The 26,045-nt window shown below is 40.8% G+C and overlaps 1 protein-coding gene across 8 annotated transcripts in view; it reads right to left on the bottom strand.

Annotated features, from left to right (window-relative positions):
- Positions 1 to 26,045, bottom strand: part of PRR5 (proline rich 5) — a 94,935-nt gene that overhangs the window by 20,060 nt on the left and 48,830 nt on the right. For all 8 annotated transcript variants that reach the window (XM_068951536.1, XM_068951566.1, XM_068951527.1 and 5 more), the window contains 5 exons: positions 24,424 to 24,504; positions 16,534 to 16,582; positions 15,695 to 15,752; positions 11,168 to 11,259; positions 8,797 to 8,937 (listed from right to left, as the gene is read on the bottom strand). In XM_068951536.1, coding sequence (XP_068807637.1) covers positions 8,797 to 8,937; positions 11,168 to 11,259; positions 15,695 to 15,752; positions 16,534 to 16,582; positions 24,424 to 24,504 — 421 coding nt within the window. The remainder of the gene's footprint in view (positions 1 to 8,796; positions 8,938 to 11,167; positions 11,260 to 15,694; positions 15,753 to 16,533; positions 16,583 to 24,423; positions 24,505 to 26,045) is intronic.

The raw sequence follows: 26,045 nt of genomic DNA, 5'->3' as shown, positions 1-26,045 counted from the left end.
CACAACTCTTTTGCTTCTCAATGCCTCTTCTGGGGAAAAGTCAGAGAATAGGAAATCTTACATAACTCTTCTTAATCATCCTGCTGGCTTACATGGAAACGTCTTGCTCTAATAAAATGCTATACCACAGTTAGGAAAAAAAACCCAAAACCCAAAAGCCCAGGAGAAAAAATTCATTCTTGATGGAAACAAACAGCTGCCAGAGTTGCTTCTAAACAATTTCTACAGAAAATCATTTGTCTCGCTCCTCTGTAATTATACAGGACTTTTCCACAAAGTTCCCATTCACAAAACTGCGTGACCTCTGCTGCCTGGGGACTCCTCCTTCCTACAGCAAGGGAAGCTGGAAGTGCCTCCATCTGTCCCTGCACCAGAACGGCGCTGGCCGCCTGCCAGCAACTTGCAACCAGCTCCAGCTCGCCTTTTCTACAAGGCAAAAGGTGCTCCAGAGCATCTGCACTTCCGCCTGGGCCACGAGCGCCACGACACAGGCTCGGCAGTCGCGCTGCTCCCCTCCTCTGCCTCCCCGCACCCTGCCACAGGCCGCTCTTGGCCTTGACCCAGCTTATGGGCATAACCAAAGGCAGCAGGGGGAAACCGAGATCAGAGACAGCGCTGCCTGCAAGGACGGGCTTTCAGCTGTCCTCTGTGTGACGACTGCACTTATAGCTACTTCCCTCTCTGGGTTTCTCTTTGCTGCCTAGAGGGGGAGCAAAAGGGGGGCAGAGGGAGGAAAAGTTAGAAGGAAACGGGAAGGAAGGGAAAAGGTGAAGATGCAGGCAGCGAGATGACGGAAGAGGGGGCTGTGCTATCAGCAGGCACCAAAAATCCCGCATGCTGCAGCATCTTTCAGCACCACGACTGCAGTGTTACACTGCCCCAGGAGAGACTCAAGGACTAGAATAAGTGGCATAGGGGCTGCCTCTGAAATCTCCGGGTGGGAAGCTGCTCTGCTTCCCTGAGCTCAGCTGAAAAGCTTTTGGCAGCCGGAAGGCAGCGAAAGGGCGGTACCTGGGCAAGGCTCTGCCCGAGTCACTCTGCACTCGCAGCTCGGAGTGGGTCTCACCACAAATCAGCGGGGACTCCTCTCCCCAAGTCATGGGGAAGCCAAAGCATGCAAGACCACACAGCAACCCTGCACAGCCTGCCTTCTGTTGTGGGAAATGTTGTTTTTGCTGTTCTTTATTCGCCCCTTGTGAGAGGTGCCAGGTGAATCAGAGCAAGTCGGAATAGGATGTGAAATAGTGACCCCAAGCACAGCAGCAGCTGATGGTGCTATGTGCAGGAAAGCTACTCAGTCACGTAGGGCAAACAGTCCTACCCTTCTGCGCAGGGGCTCCCCGCTGCCCTAGCTGGCAGATGCCACCCATGGCACCGGTATCACTGGGGACAACTCTCAGGTCTACGGTCAACCATAAATCACCTAGAAGCAACTGCTACCGCTTGGGAACCCCTGATGTACAGTCCTGGGCAATTCAGCAGCTGAGATTCCCGGATGGGTTTGTCTGTCTAGGGACCCTCAGAAAATGAAATAATATTCAATAAATTAAGACCAGAAAGCTGATTAGGTAAATTGTGCTTAGGCCTCTGATTTAGAATTAAAGTGTCATTAATTTAACTTGCTTCTCTTCTTAGTCCTTTAATTCTCAAAATGGGTGTCCATACAGAGCTTTAATTAGGTTTAATTAATCTTTTTTAAAAGGTAGCTTAGATTAACTTTCTTACGTTCCTTCTGTAGACAATCCATGCATGAAAGCAGCCTGCCTCAAACTATTCGTGCACCGTGGGAACATTGCCTGTATAGAGTTTTTCAATGGTCAAAATTTCTATACTACCTTTTATGCCAGTTTTAGTCTACAGACCAGAAGGGGTCCACAAAAGACATTTGAACCAACTAATGCAATTAGTTACAAACGTTCTCCCTCTTACCCAGTGTAATTATAGGCTCTGTAGGGACACTGTAATTCACATTAAGAATGGTTTTACTGATTTAGCTCTATTTTATTCTCACCAGTTAAGGATTTGTCTACCTACAAACTTGCACAGCTTTTAATAGCCCAGTTTCATTCCTGGAAGCAAGCTCGAGGGTGGATATATATTTTTGTAAAGACAATTCGGTTTAGTCCAGGTTAAATACGTATCTTAACTGACTTCAGCTGAAACAACTACCTCTTAGAATATGGTGCACAAGTACATTTTTGTGGGCTAAGGTAGTCTCAGGTGTGGTACGTAGCTGCTACGCTGCACACCACAGGTAGGCGCACCTTCACGCACGCTCACTCTATCCTTGAGACAAATGCTGAAGGAGGACGAGTAAGTACTCTGCATTTACTGCAGTGCAAGAGAGCATACGGGCAGCAACTGCAGAGCACCTGATGCACGGTGACAGCATAAACCAGGGCAGTCCAGACAACCAGTGTTCAACCAAATCAGTCTGCAACCGTGTCTTTGGTTAACTAACTAACTGGTCTTCTCCACAGAGGTGACATTTTACTTAATATGACATTCTCTGAAAACGCACTATGAGCACAAAGGGAGTTTGCACTGATGCAAAATTGCTGTCTAAAACAACTGTGCTTAATCAGAACGGACAGGGCCGCGGTCATGGTCCCTCGAACCACAGTACGCTGCCTCGCTATTCGGAGAATGGAAAAGATGCACGTTTGAAGTATTATTCCACAGTGCACGTGAGACAGGTGTATACATAGCAAAGCCAAAACAACTGCAACATTTTGGATTTCTTTCCTGGTTTTGCACAGCTTAAGGTTACAGAAGTGGAATCGCATAGTGCTGTGGCGTGTGTTGACTGCCAGTTTTCAGGGAGTACTCAATTTAAAAAGGAAATCAGTTCTTCTATATGGCAGTTGGCTTCTCTTGGCCCTAGTTATAAGCAGGGTCCATTTGAGTACAGATCCTTCAAGGTCTGTTTCACAGATATCTTGGCTAAGTTTGAGTTACTATCAAAAAAGGCCACTGCTAGTCAAACTTACAGAATGCTTAATAGTAACCGTGTCTTCCCCCTTATCTCTGCACCTAGAGAAAACAAGAGTTGTGGTAAGCCCTGAAATAAGTGCCACACGGAACAGAGCTAAAAGCATTAAGGGGAAAAATGCCTCTGGTGTGGCTTCCCTCCTTGACTCGAAACCTACAGCTTGCAAATGGAAAATGGACAGCCACCCACGGTCACTGACTCACATCCTTACCACTTACACCAGTGCGTACACCTCATTTATAGCAGCAGAACTGCTCTTCATTTATAGCCAAGCAAGTGAAGGCAGAACTTCGGGTAGAACGAACAGGGTATTTAGTGCCCAACCTGGCACAGTCCAGGCAAGGAAAGCGTCAGCAGAGCCATAGCGTGTGTCGAGATCTTCCTCGCTCTTGCTCTCAGGCTACTGCTGGTATCACTTTTTTGAACTCTCCAGTCAGTTCTCAGCTTCTTGCCTCATGCTCATCACCACAGCATACCCGAACCTGCATCAGCTGCCTGAGGGAATATCCCAAGATACAGGTGAAACAATTCCAGCATTTTTCCTAATTCCTTGCCGAAATGATTCTCAGCACCAGAAAACTAGCGCAATAATAAAAAGCATATGAAGAAAAGCGAAAGTAAATATGAAAAGTACTCTTCACTAGGAAAAAGGTCAAGTTTCTCTTTCCAAAGGATCTTTTCCTTCAAAAAAATGAATGCTATGCCTTGTTAAAAATCACGGCAATACAAATTCATTCCAGGGCAATAAACTTGTGTCAATTTATGCAAGCAAGCTGCTCTTACTGATAGAGACAATAAATAAGACAAGAGTAAGAGAGAGGCTATTGCTTAGAAGTGAGCATCATTTTTACACCTAGAATATTCTGAAAAGTAAATCTTGAGGGCCAGAGTCTCAGTTTCACGTATATCAGTACAAACCAACAGAGGAATCCTCACTGCATGCCAGGCACCAGCCTGGCTGTAAGATTTCTTACATGTCTCCTTATTTATCTATGGGGTTAATGCAACCAATGCAGAAAAAGCATCAGTTTGCCAGGAAGGAGAAAAATATCTTTTTGCACAATCCAGGGTACACGCAGGTTTTACATATGGCGACTTATATTTATATAGGGAGCATGATACATTTATTTTTAGGCTTCCAATTTTGCATATCTTATAAAAACCAGGAATTAAAAAGGTAAAGAAACATTAAAAGTTTGTTGAAACCTCACACACACACCACTTTGTCCAATCTATGCTTCGGGTTCAGGAGTCTTAATAAGACTACCTCTGAAAAGCAACCACCAAATTTGAAATCCTATGGCCTGGCCATAATAAATTGGCCTCATCTGACATGCATTGCAGCGCTACATAGAACATCTGCTGTTCCATAGTCAGAACCCTGCAGTCTCCCGACAGCAATTGTATTTTGTTCTTAACCATTATGCTGCCTTCGGTTTGGTGTGTGGCTGCTGAAGTGGAAAAACAGCACTCTTTGTACTTGCTTACAGCTCTTGAAATGTGCTTTTCCACTCCTTTTAAGTGTGAGGAGTTGCACATATATTTAGGAACATTCTAGAGATAACAAATAGGTCCCATTGGGCAATTTTATGTATTTTTTTTCGTCTCCTTTACAAAGACAGACAACGGGCAAGCGAGTTCAAATGAAGCTCAGAGAAGCCAAAAAGGAAACCACAGGTTTTATTTTCCTCTTCAGAGCTGGTGTTTAGTGAGGCCTCATCCCTCAGCATGAGAGATACTGTGCTGTGCTTTTCTCTGCTCGGGTCACCCACAGAGATTCTGTGAACTCAAATATTCCTGATGTCAACCAAAAGATGTAGATAAACACCTTTTATTCTTCTGTTCCGACTTTCTCACACCTCAAGAAAGATACCTGGAGATAAGATGTTCCAGTCGCAGAGGTAAAGGGCTTCTTTCACAATACGTGATTTGGGAAATAAGTCAGAGTATGTTTACCCTCTGCTGGTAGTTTTGCTCTCTTTGGTTCACAGAATATAAGGGAGAAAATTCTTCTCTAATCTCTTGTTCTGTTTATCCCTCTTCCTCCTGCTTTCTAATTCCACCCAAAGGGAAAGGCCATTGAGGATAGACTGTTGACAGCAGAGCACATGTATAAGAGCTCCTGCATATATTTTTATGCTGAAAAGCGGTTTTGTGGGCTACCTTAGCCCACAAAAATGTACTTGTGCACCATATCGTAAGAGGTAGTTGATTCAGCTCAATCATAACTTTGCTCTTTAGGGCCCTGCAGGTCAAACGAGCATCCTGGAGACACTTTAACTTATACTGTCTATAAGTGGCCACAGAGAATAAACATTTCAGTTCGTCCTTTGTAACTGGGTCAGGCTACACTGGTAACATAAAGTTTGAGTGGTAGAAGCCCCTTCTTCTAGCCACCGGTAAAACTCCCACTGACTTTAAGAGCACAAAGATTTCGCTCCTTCCATCCATTCTGGGGCGATGCTTCTTTCCTGGTAGCTTACCTGGTCATAATTAGTCCAGGTTATATCACTGGGAAGGTACAGAAGTGGATCTACTGGATGGGAGATCCTGAGTGCAATAATTAACCTGAGGAATAATTTTGGATCCTTTAAATGCAGGGTATCTTACAACACAGCTTCACACACCCATTAGCCATTATAATAGTTTTAACATCTTTATTCCAGAAATGAAGGCCTTCTTTCCTTCAAAGAGGGAATGTATAGAGAAGATAAGAGATTTTCCTGCTCTGCTTGTTTCATCTTTGATGTCTTAAACACAAAGAAATGGAGGTATCTGGCCCTGTGGGCAAACTGTGAGGTCTATGTCAGGTTGGTGATCCCTTCTGTCGCAGTGCATATCCTCTGCCACATCACTGTATGCCAGAGGATTGGTGTGGACACCATGTCCCAGGCTAGAGTCTTAAACACCTGGTAAGCATACTTCCAGCAAATAGCGTACAGAGGACAAGACGAAAGACCCCATGCAAAGAAGGAAAAGCTATCACCCAAACAATTCAGTATGGGGATCAACTTCATTCCAGGACGTTTTATTCAGGAGGTCTTTGGCAGGGGCTCTTTTATTCTCTTTGCAGGGCCCTGGGTACAGTGTGGCCCCCTAAGCAAGCAATGAACGTGTGTAACTTGCAATGCCTCTGTATTCTCACAGAAGTCAATGAAATTACTCACATACTGAAGCCAATTAAACTACTCATGTTCAGGTAAAATGTGCGCTTACTCTGCTTTGCCGAATCAGCACCTACCTCCTGAATAAAGTTCAAGGATTGTTACAGCTTTTGTTTCCTCTTTCGAAATCCTCTTTCTCCTCCATAAGGAAAGCATCTTCTCCTGACACACCGACAGAGTTCTGCCCCTACCCTATGACAAGCTAATACATGATTAATACCAGCTGTACCTTGCATTAGTTACAAAATCTATTGCTTCTTTAATCCAGCCTAACAGGACAGACTGGTGCATGTCAGCATCTGCCTATGTCAACTTGTGACCTTCAGCTGACATTACAGCTGCTGTCTGGAATCATATGACCTACATTTTAATTATGTAACAGCTGCATAAAGCTGTCAAGGACTGAAGCAGGGCAATTTAGTGTCAGGTTCAACACTTCTCCAAGGGTCGACACAACTAGACTCACTTTCCAGCCATGGGAATCTACTGCAATGTCACTGAGTTTGTTATGGAGGAGATATCCACAGTAGATAGAAACACGGATTAGACAATGCTCACACCAAGACGTCTTCTGTCAGTTTGGGAAACCCACATGCGTGAGATCACCGCATGCTTTCTGGACAGCTGAATTGCTCTCTCTGTCCCAGCCCTATTCACATACCGACTTAATCTCTCTCAAGGAAATTCCATTATTACACCACAAATGTATAAATTTTGCTTTTGTTTAATCTGACATTTAAGTTTGGGAAAAAGTCTTAGCTATCAAAACCAATTAATTGACTAACACTACTAAGTATGTAAATAGCTCATTCCCAGATCATTTCCTGACTTTTTACTGCAATTTACATTAGATTTTAAACCACGAGCCCGGCAGAGCTATTGCCAGGAAAGGACTTCCATCATCAGTTCCCCAGCATACAACTGCAGGTAAAATATGCTGAAGTAAACACCCAGGGGCAAACTGCCTCTCACTTCATTATTGATTTCCATCAACAGTCTTGCCATGAGAATAGATTTGTCCTTTCACCCTAATTTGACATCTGCCTTGTTAACACATCTGGTTGTTGAAGAAGCAGATTTACCATTAAAATGTTTCCTGTAGAAACTGATCCTGGCAAATGGCTCCACATCAGCTCCTAGGAACTTTCTAAATAATCAGGTTGTTATTTAGTTCCTAGTTTACCAGTGAAATCACTGGAAGCAGGATCCTGACCATAGCTAATGTAAATTCTTTAAAGAAGAAAGTTTAAACAAACAAGAACACCTCCACCACCAAAAAAAAAAAAAAACAGATCTGTCAGCAGCCATGCTTCTGAAGCCTGGTTTCCAATGGGCAAATTACCTAAGTATCCAAGAAGGGAGGAGGTCTAATAGGCAACCTTCCTGTGATTAAGGTTTTCATGATGGTGCTCTCTCATGTGGAACCTTTGGTGTCTATTAACACAGTTTAGTTCACAGCTCAATTATGTGAATTCTTTGATGTCTCATTATGCAGTTAAGCCCACGCTCCATTTTTTCCCTGAGGCTCCTCTCCTCTCTCCAGACACTAATTTCCATGAAACTCATACGAACTTAACATCTCTGAGATAGCCGTCACTGTGCCACAATCAGCCAGAAGCTTAAAGAAGTATTTGGGGAGAGGGAGGCTAGGGAGAAGGGAGATAAGGGGCAAACAGGCAGTGCTATTGCGTAAGTATCTTTTCTGAGCAAAATAGCTTAAACACACCTTTATGCACCCCAGCATACGTGCACCGTGATAGCAAGGGTGAACTATCATTTCTTGATCCAGCAGAGAGAATCTTATTCCTTGCTCCATTTTCATCACTGACCTTTAAATTAGCTAGCCCTTTAGAACAAATCCTGATACAGTTCTACTTTACAGTATGATGAAAAGCAAAGAATAATTTTAAGTGTGAGAAACTATATTCTTTTATTTGCTTTGAATCTACTTGTTTATTAAAAAAACACCAGTCAGGAAACTCTCAGCTTTCCTCACTCCCTAAGAATTCCACTCCTGGCTTTCTCCCTCCCACTGCTTCATCCTCCTGCTCAACACAAACTCATGCTTTTCTTTAATTCAGAAAATATTTTCTTAAATGTACTTTCCGCCTGGATTTCCTCTTTTCGTTTCTCCTCACGCCTAATAAACAATCTAACACTGAAAGAAAGTACCAGCATCTGATCTTTTATGTTGTTTGCATCAACATTTTTGATAGAATTTGGTCCCAGTGACCAAACATCATGATGATACAACCACAGATTGCATATTCACTTTGTTGCCTACTCCAGATGTGAATCTTCATATCCAGAATTGCTAGTGCAGCAGCACATAATATTTAATGGAAGTCATGTTATTACCACATAGATTAGCCTGCTTGCAAAACTCAATACTTCGCGGCCTGCAGTTGCAAAAGCAATCTTTACTCTTGGATCCCTTGATCTTAAGGCATGTGATCTGAGACTCTACAGACCCTATTTCTAGATATGATGGGGACCACATTTAATTGCATGGAAGACCTGGCATTCAGGGTGAGAAGTTTCCAAAAGGGGCTCAAAATCAGATGCCACTTTAGAAGACTTGAGCAATACAGCAGGGAAAGACAGATAAAGAAAACAACCTGAGAATAATAACATATTTACCTGCAGTATTAACAGCATCTGAATAATAGAAGGTGGAACTCTGGCTCTGGAACGTGATAATGCATCATCCAATTTAATATTGAGGGTAATAATATTCCTAAAGTGCAGAAGAGCCAGCTGTCGAACGGAGGGCTCCTTCCCCTTAGAAACAGAAACACAACAAAATGGATTATGAGCTGTGTAAAAATGAGTGTCAAAATCCTGAGTCAAAATTCTTTCCTCCACTTCTGAAGGATTACCAGAATAGTAACTATGAGCGCAAAGCAGAGGAAACAAGACAAAGAACACAGAACAGCCCACAAGCATTCACAGTGAATTTGTTTGATTTAACAGTACTGAATGCTGCAGACAATGACCGAGTGTGCATTTACAAAGGAAAAGTAATCTTGGGTATGCAGACAATGGGGGGCCAAAGGGAAATCCCACCTGACTGCACGACAGGTAAGAATATTTTGATACTTGAACGGCAATGAAATAGATAGGATATTAAAAAAGGTAGGGTTCAACTTCCATTACTTCCCAAGCTTTTGATTACTGGCTGGTTTGAGTACTGGCTCTTTGAATTGTGTTGGGAATCCTGGCCTCAGCCTGTCTGTGGATCCTCCTTCTCTCCAGAGTTTGGGAAACTTCAATATTAGGCAAGAACAGAGCTGAAGTTTCATACTGCATTTTCAAAGATATCTTTTTGTAGTATAAGAATTACATCTCACTGAAAAAAATCTCATCTGAAGAGTATGACACTAGCTCTGCCTTCAGAGATTAACATCACTTGCCTTATGTCTGTTGAGGAGTTGTAAAACTGTTGCAGTTGCTGGGATCAGGACTTATTCCTTGGATACATGCGGCTGTAAATATATATTCTTGACTGCATTTCTGAGTGCTGCCAGTCAAATATTTACCTTTCTGGAAGGTCTAGTATTCAGCTAGTGTTGACTTATCTTAATTTGAAATAAAGAAGTCTGACACTCCCTGCTGTTTCTTTTCACTTTGTGCAGTTATTTATACTGAGGTAAAGCAGGTCCCAAATCTGCTTAAACTGGTAATGAATGGTATTTCCAAGAGCATATAAGCACAAACTGGACTTTAGGGACTAACCTTAGAAAATAAGGTATCTAGATCCATTTAAATTTACATAAGGCTTGGCATTCTTATCCCCTCCAGGCTCCCTTGAAAGTTCACGCTATTATTTCCACTTGAAAGATGAGGAGACTTGTGTGGCTAAATTATTTTCAAAGGCCTCAGAAACATGACAGTGAAAACAGGCATTTGGTGCAATTTTCAAAAACATCTAAGTGAGTTCTAATTTAGTTAAGTGTTTTCGAAAATCATGCTGAGAGTCTGCCTATATCATTAGGTTCCTGGAATTTAGAATATGCGGCCCTTAGAAAAATCTAATCTGGTGTTCTCATAGGTTTTTAATCTCATCCTCTTTGTACTGCTTTAAATGACATGACCCAAGTCAATGGGTGATCCAGTCCTGCATGTCTTTAGACCTCTCCTCTTTTCGAATCAAATTTTCTGTAAAGCTGCCGCTTTTCCACAGAATTAAGATCTCATGCCTGCAATTAACTGCAGAGGCAAATGATATCAATAACAATTGGACAATCATTTTAGGCATAAAGTCCCCTTGGAAAAAATGGGAGAATGCTTACGAAGTTTCCCCAAATATATTTAGGCACCTAACTCCCACTGAAATCAGTAGGCATCTAGGACCAACTCCAGAAGGTCAGTTAGATACCTATCTGCTACAGATTTCATTGGGATTTCAGTGATAAACAACACTTTTCTGGATGTAGGCCTTCACTAAACTAGAAGATTAAGCTTTCATCCAAATCAGATCAAATACCTACACTGGATTTTAAATTACCTAAAGTCAAATTCTATGCTTATGTAAATTGGTCCAATTCCACTGTCTATTGTTGTCCTTGTATCCATTTACAGTAGCAGATAACTTGACCTCAGCAATAAAACCTCCCTTCAAAAGTGAAGATACCTCAGAAAGACAAATTCACATGGCAGATAAAGAAATGCGTATGCTGAAGTCAACACAGCTGCACTTATTTTACTGTGTGCGTATTTCAGTTTATTGTTCATATCTCTTTTTTTCCTTTTAGTGTGAGTTGACATAAGGACTATCCATCCTCCCTACACACACCTCGTACTTTCAAAGTTCTCCTCCATCTTTTTCACCCAACCACTTCCAACCTGTTTTCATAATTAACTTATTTGCATGACATGACTATACAGGACAGCAGCACTGGGAGGCTGTCCCAAGGAGAGATAGTTAAGGATTGCATCAATCTGTTGATGAACCAGTAAAGTTGCTTTTTCCAGTTTTTCAAGATTCTGTAATAACAGAGTAATTTTTCACCTGCACAGGATAGAAAATAGCCTGAAGCATGGGCAGGACATCACTGAAGAAAAAATCCCAGGTTTCAGCTAAGGTATCCAGCAGTTTCTGCCCTGCAAAAACACAAAACAAGCTGGTGATCTGTTTAGGTTGTAATCAGTTAAATGCAAAGACTAAGAAACACAGGAATGATGTGAATCTGCTAGTTATTCACAAAGATGAATCATTTACCAGATACTTTTAGTAGTATGGAATTTGTATTCCTTTCAGTATATCAGATCATTCAGTATTTGCGTCTTTCAGATGACACTTCTAATGTTCTTAGTAAAGTCAGAGACTTTGAGGTTAAAGCTTACTCAGAAAAATCCTGCGAAGAATAAGCAATAATAGCCCAGATTACCTCCTCCACTTCTTGCACTAATACTACCGGACAAGACTGCTGAGGAGGGCAGGAGCAGGAGAAGGCAGAAGATTAAATGTGGACACATCCCTCCATAGGAATCTCTGCCAGGTTGCTCCACTCCGCCCTCGAAGCAGGAGGGAAGCAGGGCAAACCTGTCTCTGCAGGGGTGCTTCCACAAAGCCTCTTTGAACTCTCTCTCAGCTTCCCTATATCTTGCCTTCCATTGAAAACCTCATTCAAGATCTGTGGAAGAAGAGAATGGTGCTGCAGTCTCTGCTTTTTCCTGTCACTGGATGAAGCGAAAACCTGCTGGTAATTTGATCTCCTCTGGTCCTCGCAGCAGGGCCAGCACCTTTCCTTACCCTTTCCCAGCTACAGCCGCCTGGAAGCCTCCGCAGGTTCCTGGAGACTGGAGAAGCTCTGGCCAAGCCCTTATGACCGAGCTGGACCCTAAGTCCCTCACAGAACATTTTATAAAACAGAGGCAAACATGGGAGCTGGAGATCTACAGGAGAGGAATTTGGGCTGAATAGCTGGCTTCAAACTCCTGTTCCCCCAGCTGGCCTGGGTGACTTGGGCGAGGTGTTTACTGTCCTGGTGCACCCAACCTGACTGTGAATGGAGAAATTTCCATTACCCCTCCACCAACAGCTATTATGCAGATAAAGACATGAGGCATTCAGATAAGACAGTATGGCTTACCAAGGAGCAAATTCAATACCAATCAGTCAAGATTACTATTGGCATCAGAATCAAATACTACTGATAATAGTTGTATTATAGCATTACTTAGGGCCCCAGCCAAGGAGCTTTTTCCTAGTATTGCACACACAGGCAAAGAAACAGACTTTGCAAGAAAGCATCTACCATCAAAGCTAGTCAAGTACTGATCTTTATTACAGGATATTTGATCTTACTGCATTTTTTAAGTGCATGACAAATAGCACCAGCTTCGGCATATCTGCAACGCTCGAATTATTCTTGGGTTGATGGCTTTAAATGCTTTCAGTGACAAATCTGAATCACCATGCTATACTGCAGCTGCTGGCTTGTGAACTATTCCAAGATCTTTGTTTCTGCATTATCAGACCGGGATCCTCTCTGTTTTTCATATTCATGCACAAGACTGAAAAATATGTTCTGAGTTTCAATTTTTCTAAATTTATCTTAAATTAGTTCTAGTGAAATGCAGCAGGAAACCAGGTCCAAAATTTCCTAGCAGCAGCAGTAGTAATGATGATAAATACTGTTGCATTTACAGCCAATATATTAAAAGTGTTTCAAAGACAGAAATCCTGCTCACAAAGAAGAACTCTGACCATTCTAAACCTTGAGCGCAGAATTTTAAAAAGAGTTAAATACATCAGTTACCCATAAGTTAAAGTTAAATGGAAACCAAGCCCTTAAAAATATTTGGCTCCAAATGTGGGTGCTGAACACTTAGAATTTTGGTCCTTCTGAAATTTTGCTCTTAGAATCGCACGTTGCAAGTCAAATTGTCCTGTTGCGATAAATATGCCTGTACTGTAGCACATTCCTTTCATCTTGTGGGCAGTTTGTTTTGTAAAGTGACGAATTTCTGTGCAGCAGCTCAGAAAGGCTGCACAGTTAACTGCTTTTTGCCAGGCAGGCCTTTTCCTGTGGGCTGTGCAAGAATTCCTATAGTTTGTTGATGATTAGCATCTTTCACACAGAAGAATGTGACTTCTGTGTCCTTTCAAGAATATGTTTGTTTTACTGTCAGGCAAAAATCCCTACATTTACCATAAGTATGTATTGGATTCAAGGAAGCTAGGTTCATCCAAACGCTCATTAAATTGAAGCACAATACAGTCAATTTTGGATGACATAAAAATCCACACAGTGCTTTTCAGTTTCACAGTGCTTTTATCAGTTAGTCGAAACTTCTGAAAAATAAACAACAAAAAAATTCTCTTCCAAAAGAAAAGTCAAAATTTCAAAACTTCTTGCAGAACAAAACCCCTCCAAACTGTGCTCTGAAATGATCTTTGTTCCCTTGTGAAAGTTCCAACGTCCACTGGTCAAACCATCAGATCAGGGAAACTTGAGATTTGAGGATCAGCTTCTGCAGAACCGGGAGGGGAGCCCTGCTTGGATGGGAGTTCCCAGGATTTCCATGCTCCCAACTTTGCGGCAGTATTTTAGGAGTCCAAATTATGGAGCTACCAAGTACAGGAGGGACCACGGAGCTGTGGTGCCTTTGCAGCCAGGAAACCCTACCTCCAGCCTCAGAAACTTGCATCCACCAGCTGCTCACCAGGCAAGCTACCAGAAAGCATTCTCTTCTGCCAGAAAAATGCCTGAATTTGAACCCTAAATTATAGTATCTTTCTAAACCTTTCCAGTTTTGGTGAGTTGAGATTTACAAGGAAGCGTTTGGAAAATACATGACCAATTTAAATGTCACATCACCAGCATTTCTGATCATGTTTTAAGGGGACGCCATAAAACGATACACTGAATTCAAAACCAAAATAAACTTAACAGCTTGCTGAAAATTTATATTTGCTAAACATGCTCCTATATTTAAAAGTCACTTAGTGGCCTTACGTTTCAGTTTTTCTTCTCAGCTTTGATTTCAAATAACAGTGATAGTATTTTGATTTTCAAGCTAGTAAAAATAGAAGAAAAAGGGATAGGAATTTGGTGGTTTTCTGAATCTAATTTGTCAATATGATAGTTAAAAATCAGCTTCCTTTGTGATTTACAAAGCAGCTGTGACGGCCTCGAAATCCTTACAGCTCAGCTCCCCTTGTGCTCTCCAAGCTGTTATTTTATATAATTGAGGAACTCTGTGTTCAGCTTAGAAGTATTTGAGTACTTTAATGTGAAATTTGTTATCCTTTTGCTGTGTTCAGGGCTATTTTCTTTTCATCAGAAAATGTGGGTCCCATAGCACCATCTTAATCCAATCAACTGTACTGTCAGTAATGAAAGGTCACATTTAAGATTTACAGATAGCTGTAACTAATAGAAATGGTTGTCTCCAGGCTACTGCTAAAACAGTATATTTAGACTAAGTGGTATTATGACCGTGGTCCTGGAAGCTAGAGGAAAGCTACATTTCTTCAAAATCGTCTCAGACTCCCCAAAGATCCTCCAATTATTTACATATGCAATAATCTTATAAGATATTCAGGAATCTTTTCACTCTCTGATGATGCATACCTACTTCTAGGACAAAATAGTATATTTTAATGGCACATCTAAATGCTGCACAATAGCATAGGACAGGAAATGAGGGTGACTGTAACGTTGGAAGTTAGTAAAGCAGAATGTATTTGCCCATGTTAAAATTCTACTTATGCACTGGCTTTAGTGCTTTTGGACAGTACTTTCTGCCTTTATACAGACTCATTAAAAAACTAACCTGGCTTGGTTTCTTCTGCAGTGTTTACACTAACAAAGAGGGGAATGAATGGACCAACAAGAATATACTCAGTGACTAGCGATAACTGTATCAGTCTGGAGTAATTCTAATGGACACATTTCTCCAGAGTTGCATAGATGTAAGTAAAAAAGCAGAAAGTGATTCATATTCTCAGCTTCAGCCCCTGTATCTCCATTTATTTATTTTTAATTTGGACTTCGCTGTTTCAAATATAAAAGGAATTTTCTTGATGTTTACCTCCATAAGGTGACACCCCCATAAGCTGCAGACAGACAAATGGAGCCTTGGCAGCGAAACAAGACATTTTCTGACCTCATTAATGTGTGCATGAATCCAGAATAACTCTAAAAACAATGAACAGCATTATTCTGGACTTAACCAGATACTTGATCTAACTGGGATCTCACAGCTCAGATGTTTATTAAGATATCTCTCTCTACTCTTCCATTTTTCCTTAATACTGAGCAGGCTATAATTGAAGCAAAAGAAAGCGTCCAAGCTGGAGGCAATTTTTCCTTTATTCCCTAGCCGCTGCACTAAGCAATCACCTCTCCTTGATGAAAGCCAATGGGAACACTAAGGCAGAATAGAACAATAGATTGCATGAATAAATTGATATAATTAATCCATAATCCAGGGAAGGTAGTGAAAACAATGTCATTGCCTTCAGAATGCTTTTGCATTCTGTCACTCCTCTGACAGACATAGACAGCCAAGCTAAAATCCAAATTACCTTCATAAAACCGGATCTTGTCCCTTAGGATCACCATGCCTTTTGTAAGCAGCTGATTCTGTAAATAAAATATAGACTACCTTTACCCAAGTCTATACTTCCCTGTAGCCATCATATTTAACATTTCATTCTTTCTCAACTCTCGAAAATAGAGGTCTTTCATTGTAACGGTCAATCACCAAAGGACTTTTCCCCCCGCTTCCATCATGCTTAAATCCCTTGGGACACTTGTGAAAGGATGATATAATTGCCTGCCACTTCCAGAATACAGCCCCTGTTCTCTGCTGCGCAGAGGGCCTTACAGCCTTCAGATGATTGACCCACACAGCATGTAGTCAGTGTTAGATGAGTAGAAAGAATACTGTATTTTAATAGACAATGTTTACTTATTACTAAATGGCTTTCCTTTTTACTATACTACAATGAACTTAACAGGTTTATGCAGCTGCTTAAATACTAAAGTAAAAGAAAATGTCTGGAGCCTACTGAAAGACAGCTATTTCATACAGAAACCTATTGGCTGCATAAATCTATTTCACTACTTGAGTTTTCACTATCTAACTATATGTGTGTATGTATCTATACACACACACATATCGATATGTATATATATATGTATACACACACACACACACACACACACACATATATATGTATATAAATCCAAATCTTCTTACTCCATAAATGACACACAGGGCCTAATCCAGAACACAGAAAAATCAGTGGAAATCTCTGACTGATTTCAAGGGGCTCCAGATCAGCATTTAGACTGGGTGAAACAATTTTGCTTACAGCATATTAAAAAAAAATGAATTAAATGAAAGAAAACACATGCCTACCTGTAGATATTCAGTGAAAAAGGATCCCAGTTCTGTTTTCAGTAATTGCCTGTATTAAAAAGAGTAAGACAAGGATAGATATAATCATCCAATTGTATTAACGGTGGAGCACATGGAAAAGGGGAAGTCAGCAACAGAAAAATATTTTCAAATGTGTATAGCCTGTCAATAATGCAAAACCAGAAACATAACAAAAACTGGGTTAAGAATACCAAGCATCTCAGCCAGCATTTCTATGCGTTGAAAAATATTTGCTATGCTTTTAAATGGTTCAGTTGCTTAAATACGTATAAGCAGAAATTGAGATCTGACAAAGAGAAAACAGGATGCAGTCCATCCTATGTTTAACCTTTTCAAAAATATTAGTTATTCTACTTCTATGCCAGTGTTTAACTGGTGCCTTGCGCTCCAAATGTGGGAGAGCTCTTTGCACTGTATGCCAATACGTAGGGCTGTGCCAAAAAATGAGCGTGCAGCTCGTCTTAAATGTGTTCACCGGTGAATAATCTCTGCCCTACATAACTTTAAAAAACAGCTGCACCAAAATGTGGAAAGAAACCTGAAACATGATGATATTTTGTGGATTTTGTTGCGGACCTGAACCTTGGCTAGTTTTCATGGAAAGAGGTTACAGTCTTCCAGTGAGAATCTGAACCAGCTGAAGTTTTGTACAGTTTTAGTGAAAAAGCAAGTGGAAATTTAAGAGTTTAGCTCTGCCCTTCATGATTCCTCTGCACTAAAACCAAAAACTAACCTGAGAGCAACCCACATACAACAAAATTCCAACAATCTTCAAATTCAGCAACTGAATTCAACCAGATCTGCAAGCCCCAACAGTGTACCTAGACAAAACTCACTACACTGCTGAAGAGCTCTATGTCAATTAATTCTCCTGTGTCGGATGCTAGACGTTTAGCACGTCTCTGCACGTAGGTCATTATTTATGTGCCTAAATGAGAGCTCAGACCTTATAAAAATCTAGCCCCAGCTGGGTTTTCTGAACACTTGCACACCCGGCCTAGAGCTCTTTTTAAAACCTGTCTCTGTGCATCCATCTCAGGTACCTGGAGGAAACGAGCTAAAATTCTATTTAAAAGCCATTAAAATTCTGTTTTAAAACTACTTAATCTAGAAACTATTTATTAAATCTAAAATCTATTTAAAATCTATTAATATTTTAAATGTATGCATCTATTTATTTATCTACTTAAAATCTTTTTCAGATCCACTTCAATTAGGCAATCAAATGTTGTGTTCACTTGCGTAGTTATGTAAAATATATATTTGGTGCATGTCATCACCTATCCCTTAGGGGTATGTCTTTCAATTAAAAAATAACTAATTAATATTATTTAACTAGTAAGCAAACAGTTGCCTTGTTTCCAAAGCCCCAAATATCCCTACGCTTCCTGGAAAAAAAACACAGGATTTGGAGTCTGATGCTTATAACACCACAAGATTCAGCACAGCCTCTTGAGATCTTCTGACAGTTTAGGACAAGGTGAAAAAGGCCAATCTTTAGGAGGCCAAAATACAATATCTTATTCATTCACCATTAAGGAATGTCCACACTGATGCCACATCACCCTGTGGAGCTGCTCGAGGCATAAACGAAACAGAAAGTAAACACAAGGAAAGGGGTTTTCAGATGCTGCCAAGCATCAAAATTCCTTTTCTGCGAGTAACCTGATTAATGAAGACATACTCTAACTATCGAAGGACAAAAACTTTCCAAGTTAGCGCAGGGTTGAGCCACAGGCCTCTCATGTCCATGCAGGGCCACTGCATGGTGAGCCCCTTCAGCAGGCTGGTGCAGCACACGGGAGAGGACAACCCTTGTGGTGACCTCAGAGACTGAGTCCAGCACCCAGGAGCCCCGGAGGACCAGCCTCAACCGTACTCATCAATGGCCCCTTGGATTAATATCTTCTTAACCCCACAGAGATGATTAAACCCACAAAGCCTTAAGAGCGCTCAGAAGCCTCTACTTAAGGAGTAAAAGGGTGTTACAGCCTGGTCTTGCCATGCTCACCCACGGTATGAACCCAGCAGCAAGCCCAAGTTGTGCAATTTTTTTTCTGCATCACAAGTGATGCACTAAAGTTTTTTCTTCCTTTGAACTGGGAGGCATAAACCTAGTTTTAGGTAAAACGGCAATAAAGTTGCTGTTTTAAAATCTCCTATGACAGAAACAATTTGATCCCCAGCTCTCTCTGTGTTTCGAAGAAAGAATACTAACCCGATACTTTATGCTGACAGGCTTTGCTTAAGTTTCTACCCTCTCCTCAAGTTAAAAGCTCTTTGAAGCCTAGGCCTAGATTTCTCTTAGACTTTAGCAGCTGGTTTGCAAATACCTTCCCTGCCTGTACTTCAGCTTCTACTGCTAATTCCCAGCATTTACAGCAGGAAATACGAAATGGGGTTCTGTTTATCCACTAACTAACCCTCTGATAAATCAAAAGCCCACCGCATTTCTGTTTTTCAACTATGAATTAACTTAGCATCAAGGTTGTGTCGTTAACTATATGCACTGGACTGCATCACACCGAGCAGCAGTACAGCGACATTAGCATCTCTGTTGACAAGGTAGAAGAACTGACAGCACAATTAATGCCTCTTGCTCTCCGAATCCCTTACAATACAGTATGATACTTCACGCTACTTTAATTAATTTCTACTAAAATAGCGAGGCCTTTGGGCCACATTAGTACACCAGCGTTTGATGTTCTCAGTACCCATATTCACAACAAAACTGGATCCAATACACTGCTTGCGTATTTTTTTTATCCTTGCCTAATTTCCTTAACAAAAAACAGTTGCGTTGTCATCTATCCGGTCCTGGACGATTCTGATAAGTGAATAACCTTGTCCAGATATATGGATATCAGTGGTGGAATTCAGGTGAAAATTCAATTAGAACTAAAAGAGATTGCTGTTCAGATAGTAGGCCAGGTTTTAAATGTATCTGATTTTGCTGACAGTTACTTTGCACTCTTACGAAGCTTGTATCTCATTGATAGCAGGACTTCATTGCCTATTTAATGACTTTATAAATTAAGATGATAATATAAACTCACATAAAATATACTAAAATAGCTCCTGACCTTTTTTGAATCTTCCTGTTGCTGCTTCTTCGGTTCATTTTGAAATTAACTCTTGAAATATTATTCAGAACGGAAAGTCTAGCATTGCGTAGTATCTGATTTGAACTTTATTAGCTATTAGGTTATGAACAAAATGAAAAGAAGTGATTTTACTGGGACTGAACTCTTGCTACAAAAAAGGAAATGCCACTAAAATGTGCTTTGTCTGCATCAAGCCAGTATCCTGAAACTGAGAAGAGAGGCAGCTATAAATATGTATTAGCCTTAATACAGGACATCCTGCTTCCTCTGTGTTTCCGTATCCTTCTTTTTCTTCCTTGATTTTCAAGTGGTATAAATAAATTATGTAAAATGACATATAGTGCATGAAATGAAAAAGGAAAAGTCACCCTCATCCCCACTACAAGATTATTACTACAACACCCAAACCAAGAGAGGTACTAAACAGAAAGTATATGCAGATGGTTTTTTAATTATTTGACTTTTGAATTAGCTGCATAGTAAAAGAAGAAAACATTACAAACTGTAATTATAAGCTCCTTCTTGGCCAATCCCCAATTAAATTACATGAGAAGTTATATATGGGACAAACACCGGTGACACTTGGTTACCAGAGCGTCTTCTCTCCTCACCACCTTCCTGCACCCCATTAGCTTTAGCACAGTTATTCAGGATTTATAGCAACACAAAAGAGCCCGAAACCACACACTCATTTCTGCTGGTAGTAGGGCTTCCCAAACTGCATGTTACCCCAAATTTCAGGCCACTTTCTAATGCTAGAAAAACGCAAGAATGGTATCAAAGGGGCATTGGCGTAAACGAGACTGGGTTATTCTTGTTCTGTACTGCAGCATTCAGGATATTATGATGAATTCCAAACACAGTGGATTATTACATTTTTGATATATGTTTATAATTTTAGCTATAACTACTCACTTCAGTCCCCCTTCTGTCTCTGTGGTTGCTGTGCACTGCATTTTGCGACCTCCTAATAACATCTCTCCTGTGCAAGAGGACCGAAATTAAAACTTTGAATTAGATCAAGGGAATTTTTTTACTTAGGTGAGGGGGAATCACTTGCTCCTTCCTTACTGGAAAGGTGGTGGAACAAAGAGATGGCTCGCGTGAGAACGGAAGGTCACATAATGGAGACGAGCAGAAGTGAGTAAGGTCGGATCTATTCAGGGTATCATGATTACTGTCCTAGTTCTGGCCAGCTCATTTTGGTTCAGTCATTTCTACTGTTACAGAAATTTTGGAGAGGGATAATTCACAGATCATGGGATCAAATCAAACCAAAAAAAAAACAAACCCCATGTATACATTCCTATGCCTGCAGAGAAGACAGTGATCTCATTACAGTGGTGCTATACTAAAAAAAGGAATCACATAAACACGTTGTACGGCATACGTTTATTTTCTGTCTCCCCTGAGGAAAAAGCGGAAGAACAGTTCAAATGTTTAGGCATGAAGTGGCACCTGTGCTTTTGTAAGTCAGAACTAAAGCAGAAGGAAATGGTAGTGGACACATTTGTACCCTCTGATGATTTAATAAATAATCAGTGCATAAATAATCAGAGCACAAAGCCTGTAGATGTATGCTCAGAAAAAAAACATATATGTAAGCATTTGTTTGCACGTGTGCATGACAGTGTAGTTGAACATATCTGACATTCATGAGTCAAAGTGAAGATGCACAAATATTGCAGACGTAACATTACTGCTGAAGTATTAACATTTGGTCTGTGAGTCAACTTAGATATTCAAGGGTTAGTGATGAAAAGTATCCCAAAATCTGTTCTAATTAAACTGATAAAACAAAATAACTTATTTTACTGTCCTGTAATTGTGGAAAAAAGTTATCAGTTTCAGGTAAATGGCTGATTCAGGTAAATGGTTCAAATTTTGCTCGGTGGAAAAAATGGATATGTTTCTTTTCATTTATGTACTTGCTGGAAACACGCATCTAAAATAATCAGACAGCAAATACAGATTTGTTCCACTTCTGAAGTCATCTTTATGAATCTGATATTTTTGCATTAAATAATAACATTAACCCAAATAAACTATTTTGAATACAACCACCACCACAGGAACCCAGGTATTTTTGATATCTGTCAAATCAGTAATTTGTTATGTTTTGAATTGAATTGAAGCGAGGAAAAAGGGCGTCAGTTGTAAACAGTCAGGAGCACTAAAAAGGTCAATGCCTGTGGTCAGCCATAAAATGTAGCAAGCAGAGGGAATATAGCATTTGGACAGGGGCTGCAGCGGGATGTCTGAACAAACATGCTTAAAAAACACCACTATAGTTTCCTCTTGCGACAGCTCTTTCAGCTGTCTGCTCTGTCCTCTTAGTCCACTTGCAGTTTTCTCATTTTCCTTGTTCGTATGAATAACCGTCAAGTGGGACAGACACAGAGAAGCTTTAGAAAGACAAACTCCACGTAGTCACTGAGAGGAAGGACAGCATTTGGCAGTAAATGGGAAGGATATTCAGGCCAAGTCGGAGGTAGGAGGAAACAACCTCTAAGTGGCAGCAGAAAGGCTGGTTTGGTTTTAGCCCAGCTATGTTTGCATTTTTAATCTGCTTATGCTACAATACACATGTCAGAAAGCAGTTTTACGAGCAGCGAAAGCCAAGGCAAAGCTCTGCCTTTGCAGGAGCGAAGGGCCTCATGCAGGATAACGCACCACTTGGTCACCCCTTCTCCTCCCCTTCCCCCAACACAGGAACCAGGAACAAATTGCATTTCTTTACATTCATGGATTGCACGAGGTTCATCTTGGCAGCCACCTCCTTAGGTGCGGGCAGACAGCAAATCCTTAACTAAACCTGCAGTCACCAAATACACATGGCTGCTGAAAGCCTCTTGGTGCTTGGCCCAGAGCTGCAGGGACACGACGACAAGAACAACCACCAGTCTCACAAGCCAGGCTGTATCTCAGCAAGCGTTCATTTATACCTCAAGAGTTATGCCTCTGATGCCTTGTTTGTGACAGTAGCTTTCTAGCCGGGTCTAGATTTCACAATGTTCTGTCCATTAGCTCAGGTATGAGTCACCTCGCATTGTCCTCCCCAACGCAGAGCAACACTGAACCATCGGCCGAGATAACAACAAAGCAGCATTATCCTCATGCTCCCAAAAAGAAACGGGCTTATCGTGTGGCGGCAAAGCCCACCATAAATTGAAAAAAAAAAAATTGGTCTATTAGTAGTCAGCTTGCCTGTTAAAAAGACGACTGCTGCCTGGTATGTTGCCATAAATTCAACACAGCTCTATTACCAGGCATCATCATTGTGCAGGGCTTATACCCGGGTAAATGAAAGCAGAATCTGGGCACAATTTACCAAATAACATCTATCTTGCTTCTATTTTTTCATCCATACAAGGCTGTATTTGTCTCCGTGATATCAGCAGATAATTCCTCTTCCTCTCCTGTCTCTCATCAGCAGACAAGCATCCTGAGGCAAATACATTGGGCCATGAAATCTCAGCCCAGTACTACGATTTTTCATCATTCAGATAAAGCTGGAGAATCCTAACTGCACTTACAGCAATAATGATCAACCATTATTCCAATAACTAACTCAAAATGATTGATGGATCATGCTAACTGACAGCCATCCCAGAAAAGCTCTTCTTTTGTATCTGTCATTTTGTCCCTGCTGAAGAATGAGTTTATTTTAATTTAAATTAAGAGAAAGACAGAGGGAGAAAGAGAGAGATCCCAGGCCATATGTCATTTACCTGGACTTCTGTGAAGATATTTCCATAGCTAAAGAAACCAGGTTGGGCGGGTGCTTTCTGGATGTTCTACAGATTTTGTCAGACTGCCTGGTCCCAGGTGCAGTGGGAATAAGTAGTAGGGAAAGGGAATCACTGAGACTCTTATCTGAAGACAGCTAGCGAATGTATTAAGCGGTCTATCTTTTTGAGTGCTGCTTGTTTTCTACAGTTTATTCTTTAAAGTGCTGGGACAAATTATCAAAAGGAAAAAAGCTACCTTGCCCTTGTCAGTGAGAGAGGGATTATTAAGTAATAATAAGTGCTCTAATAAGCAGTAATAACTAAAGCGCTGCAAATCCAGATACCACCTTACCTCTTGGTAAACTTCTCTTTGTATCTATAACTTAAATGACTTTTTCACTATCTTTTTTAGAAAAAATATTCCCATTATACACCTCACTCTCTATTTAGTCTGTTGTGAACATCGTTTCAGCATCGTATCAGAAAGAAATGGAAATCTGAAGCTGTGTTTCCCAGGTGACTGTGCTGACAAGACAGCTTTATAGCATCTGTGGTATATTCCGTCTGCATGGAAGGAGAAGCTAGACATAAGGAACCCCCAGCCAAGACTTCTTTCTGCGTCGTGTCACAGCCTGGAGGCTCTATGTCCTCCATGGATTCCTGGGATGCTCCTCAGAATTAGGCCTACCAGCTAGAAAATCCATCACAGCAGTGGTATAGGCCTTCATTAATACAGCTAAGGGATGCAGTCCAGGTTTTCCCTTCCTTTGTTTTAATCCACTACTTCAAGAGAGACGCTAAAATAATCCACTGTCCGCATGGCTGAATACCTCCTTCGCAGAAGTCAGCTAGGTGTTGACTCACATAAAAAACCATTATTCACTAAGGCCTCATTGATGTTATTGGTTGAAACACATACTACTGGAAAGGAAACCTACAATATTGCTGCAAAAACTTTTGAGCATGAGTGCTAGCAAACTGTACTGTGCATGGTGACTAATAATATTTTGTGTAACTCCAGCAGAGTCACTCACCTGACTCCTTCATTGAGGTTGTAAAGTTCATGGTCCGGGAGACCCTTCCGCTGGAACACTGCTATTACTCCATTATGGATACTGAAAGAGGAAGTTAAGAGACATCAGTACCTGGTTATATCTTAGAAAGGTATCACTTCCAGGATAAGCCAAACATCTCTTTCCAGAGAACTATATGACCTTTTTAGAAGTAGCAGGTGATTTCTGGTGCCCCACCTCAGAGGTCATAAAGGGAATTATTCTCTAGAAAATAGATGACACTTTTGAAAAACTGTTCTTTTTGGTATGTTCCGATTTGACAACTTCAGAAGTTGTGCATCAGAAATCAGACACGTCAGAAAAGGTAGCCTCATATATCTTAAGTAAAATAAACGGCTCACTACAGAAACAATTAACTTCACTACGAGATCAGTGACGACATTCTTAGCCCTGTTGGCACATGTTTGTCTGAACCATTTTTTTTTAAACCAACAAATCAGCATTTATCAAGTCTGGACACTACGTATAAAGTTTAACCCACAAATATAGCATTCCTTTACTAGGATATGGTTACTGGAATCTCAAGAGTGCTTAGTTCTTTAAAAACTTAAAAGAAAAAGAATGGACAATGTATGAATTTTAAGGCAATTTATTCAGAATACTCTTATTCATTTTCAGAAGTAAAACAATAGAAAAGGGGTGAAGTTTACCACAGAATTGGTTACAAAGACTGTTAACCATAACCATTCATTCATTTCTCAAAGATTTATGCTCTTGCTCTGGCTAAAGGAAAAGCAAGGCTGAGTTAAAAGAAAGAGAAGTCTACAGTTTCTGCAGCAAAGACATCGACAGAGGAGGTGACATGCCAGGCATAGGCATAGATAGTGGAGCTCTGTTCCAACCATCTGCCCTGCTCAAATGCTCCCTTTTCACTTTCAATGCCATTTGTAACTGTTCTATAAGCAGATATGCTTAGAGGTGTTGATTTTCTGCTGCAGTCAGTAGCAACTTCAGGTAGGATTGAGACAAAATTCTCCAGCGCAACAGGCAGGGGAAAGTCACATATCCAACATTATTGCTGTGGTGTATGGCCATGAGCTCTATAAATCCTAAGATGCTGAACAGCAAAAACCTGCCAGGTGTTGTGTGCTGTACAGGGCACGTGCTTAGGAGGGATGCCTACCAGTTCCATGAGCTTAACAAGACTGCATCTCAAAGGGTTACTGAAATGAGTAAGTGCTTCAAGATCAAGCTCTAAAACGCTTCTGAAATACACATGACACAATTAGTGTGATGACACATCATACTAAATCGCTGAGCTTAGTTCTGAGGACAAAGCTAAAGAAATGCCAGTTAAAGGTAAGACCAAACCTGCTCCAGCACTAGGAACTTAAATAGTAGGAGGGGACAGAAGTCTCCTTTCTCTTCCTCAACCTACTGCCATCTTTTATAGCTTCACACCAGATTTCAGCTTTGATTCCTACAGAAATAAGATTCATGCAGTCCTTCCATCTGTCAGTTAATCCCTGTTCCTCCACTCAGTTTCTACCATATTTGACTATGGAGTCAAAGTCCCAAAAATATCAAGTTTTTGGGACTAAGTTTCAGCTGGGCTAGAAGAAGTCTCCTTTAGTGACTCCACC

The sequence above is a fragment of the Struthio camelus genome, chromosome 1, assembly GCF_040807025.1.
Source record: "Struthio camelus isolate bStrCam1 chromosome 1, bStrCam1.hap1, whole genome shotgun sequence".
Taxonomy (NCBI): Eukaryota; Metazoa; Chordata; class Aves; order Struthioniformes; family Struthionidae; genus Struthio; species Struthio camelus.
Note: the sequence above shows the minus strand (reverse complement) of the source record. Positions and strands in the feature narration are given on the sequence as shown.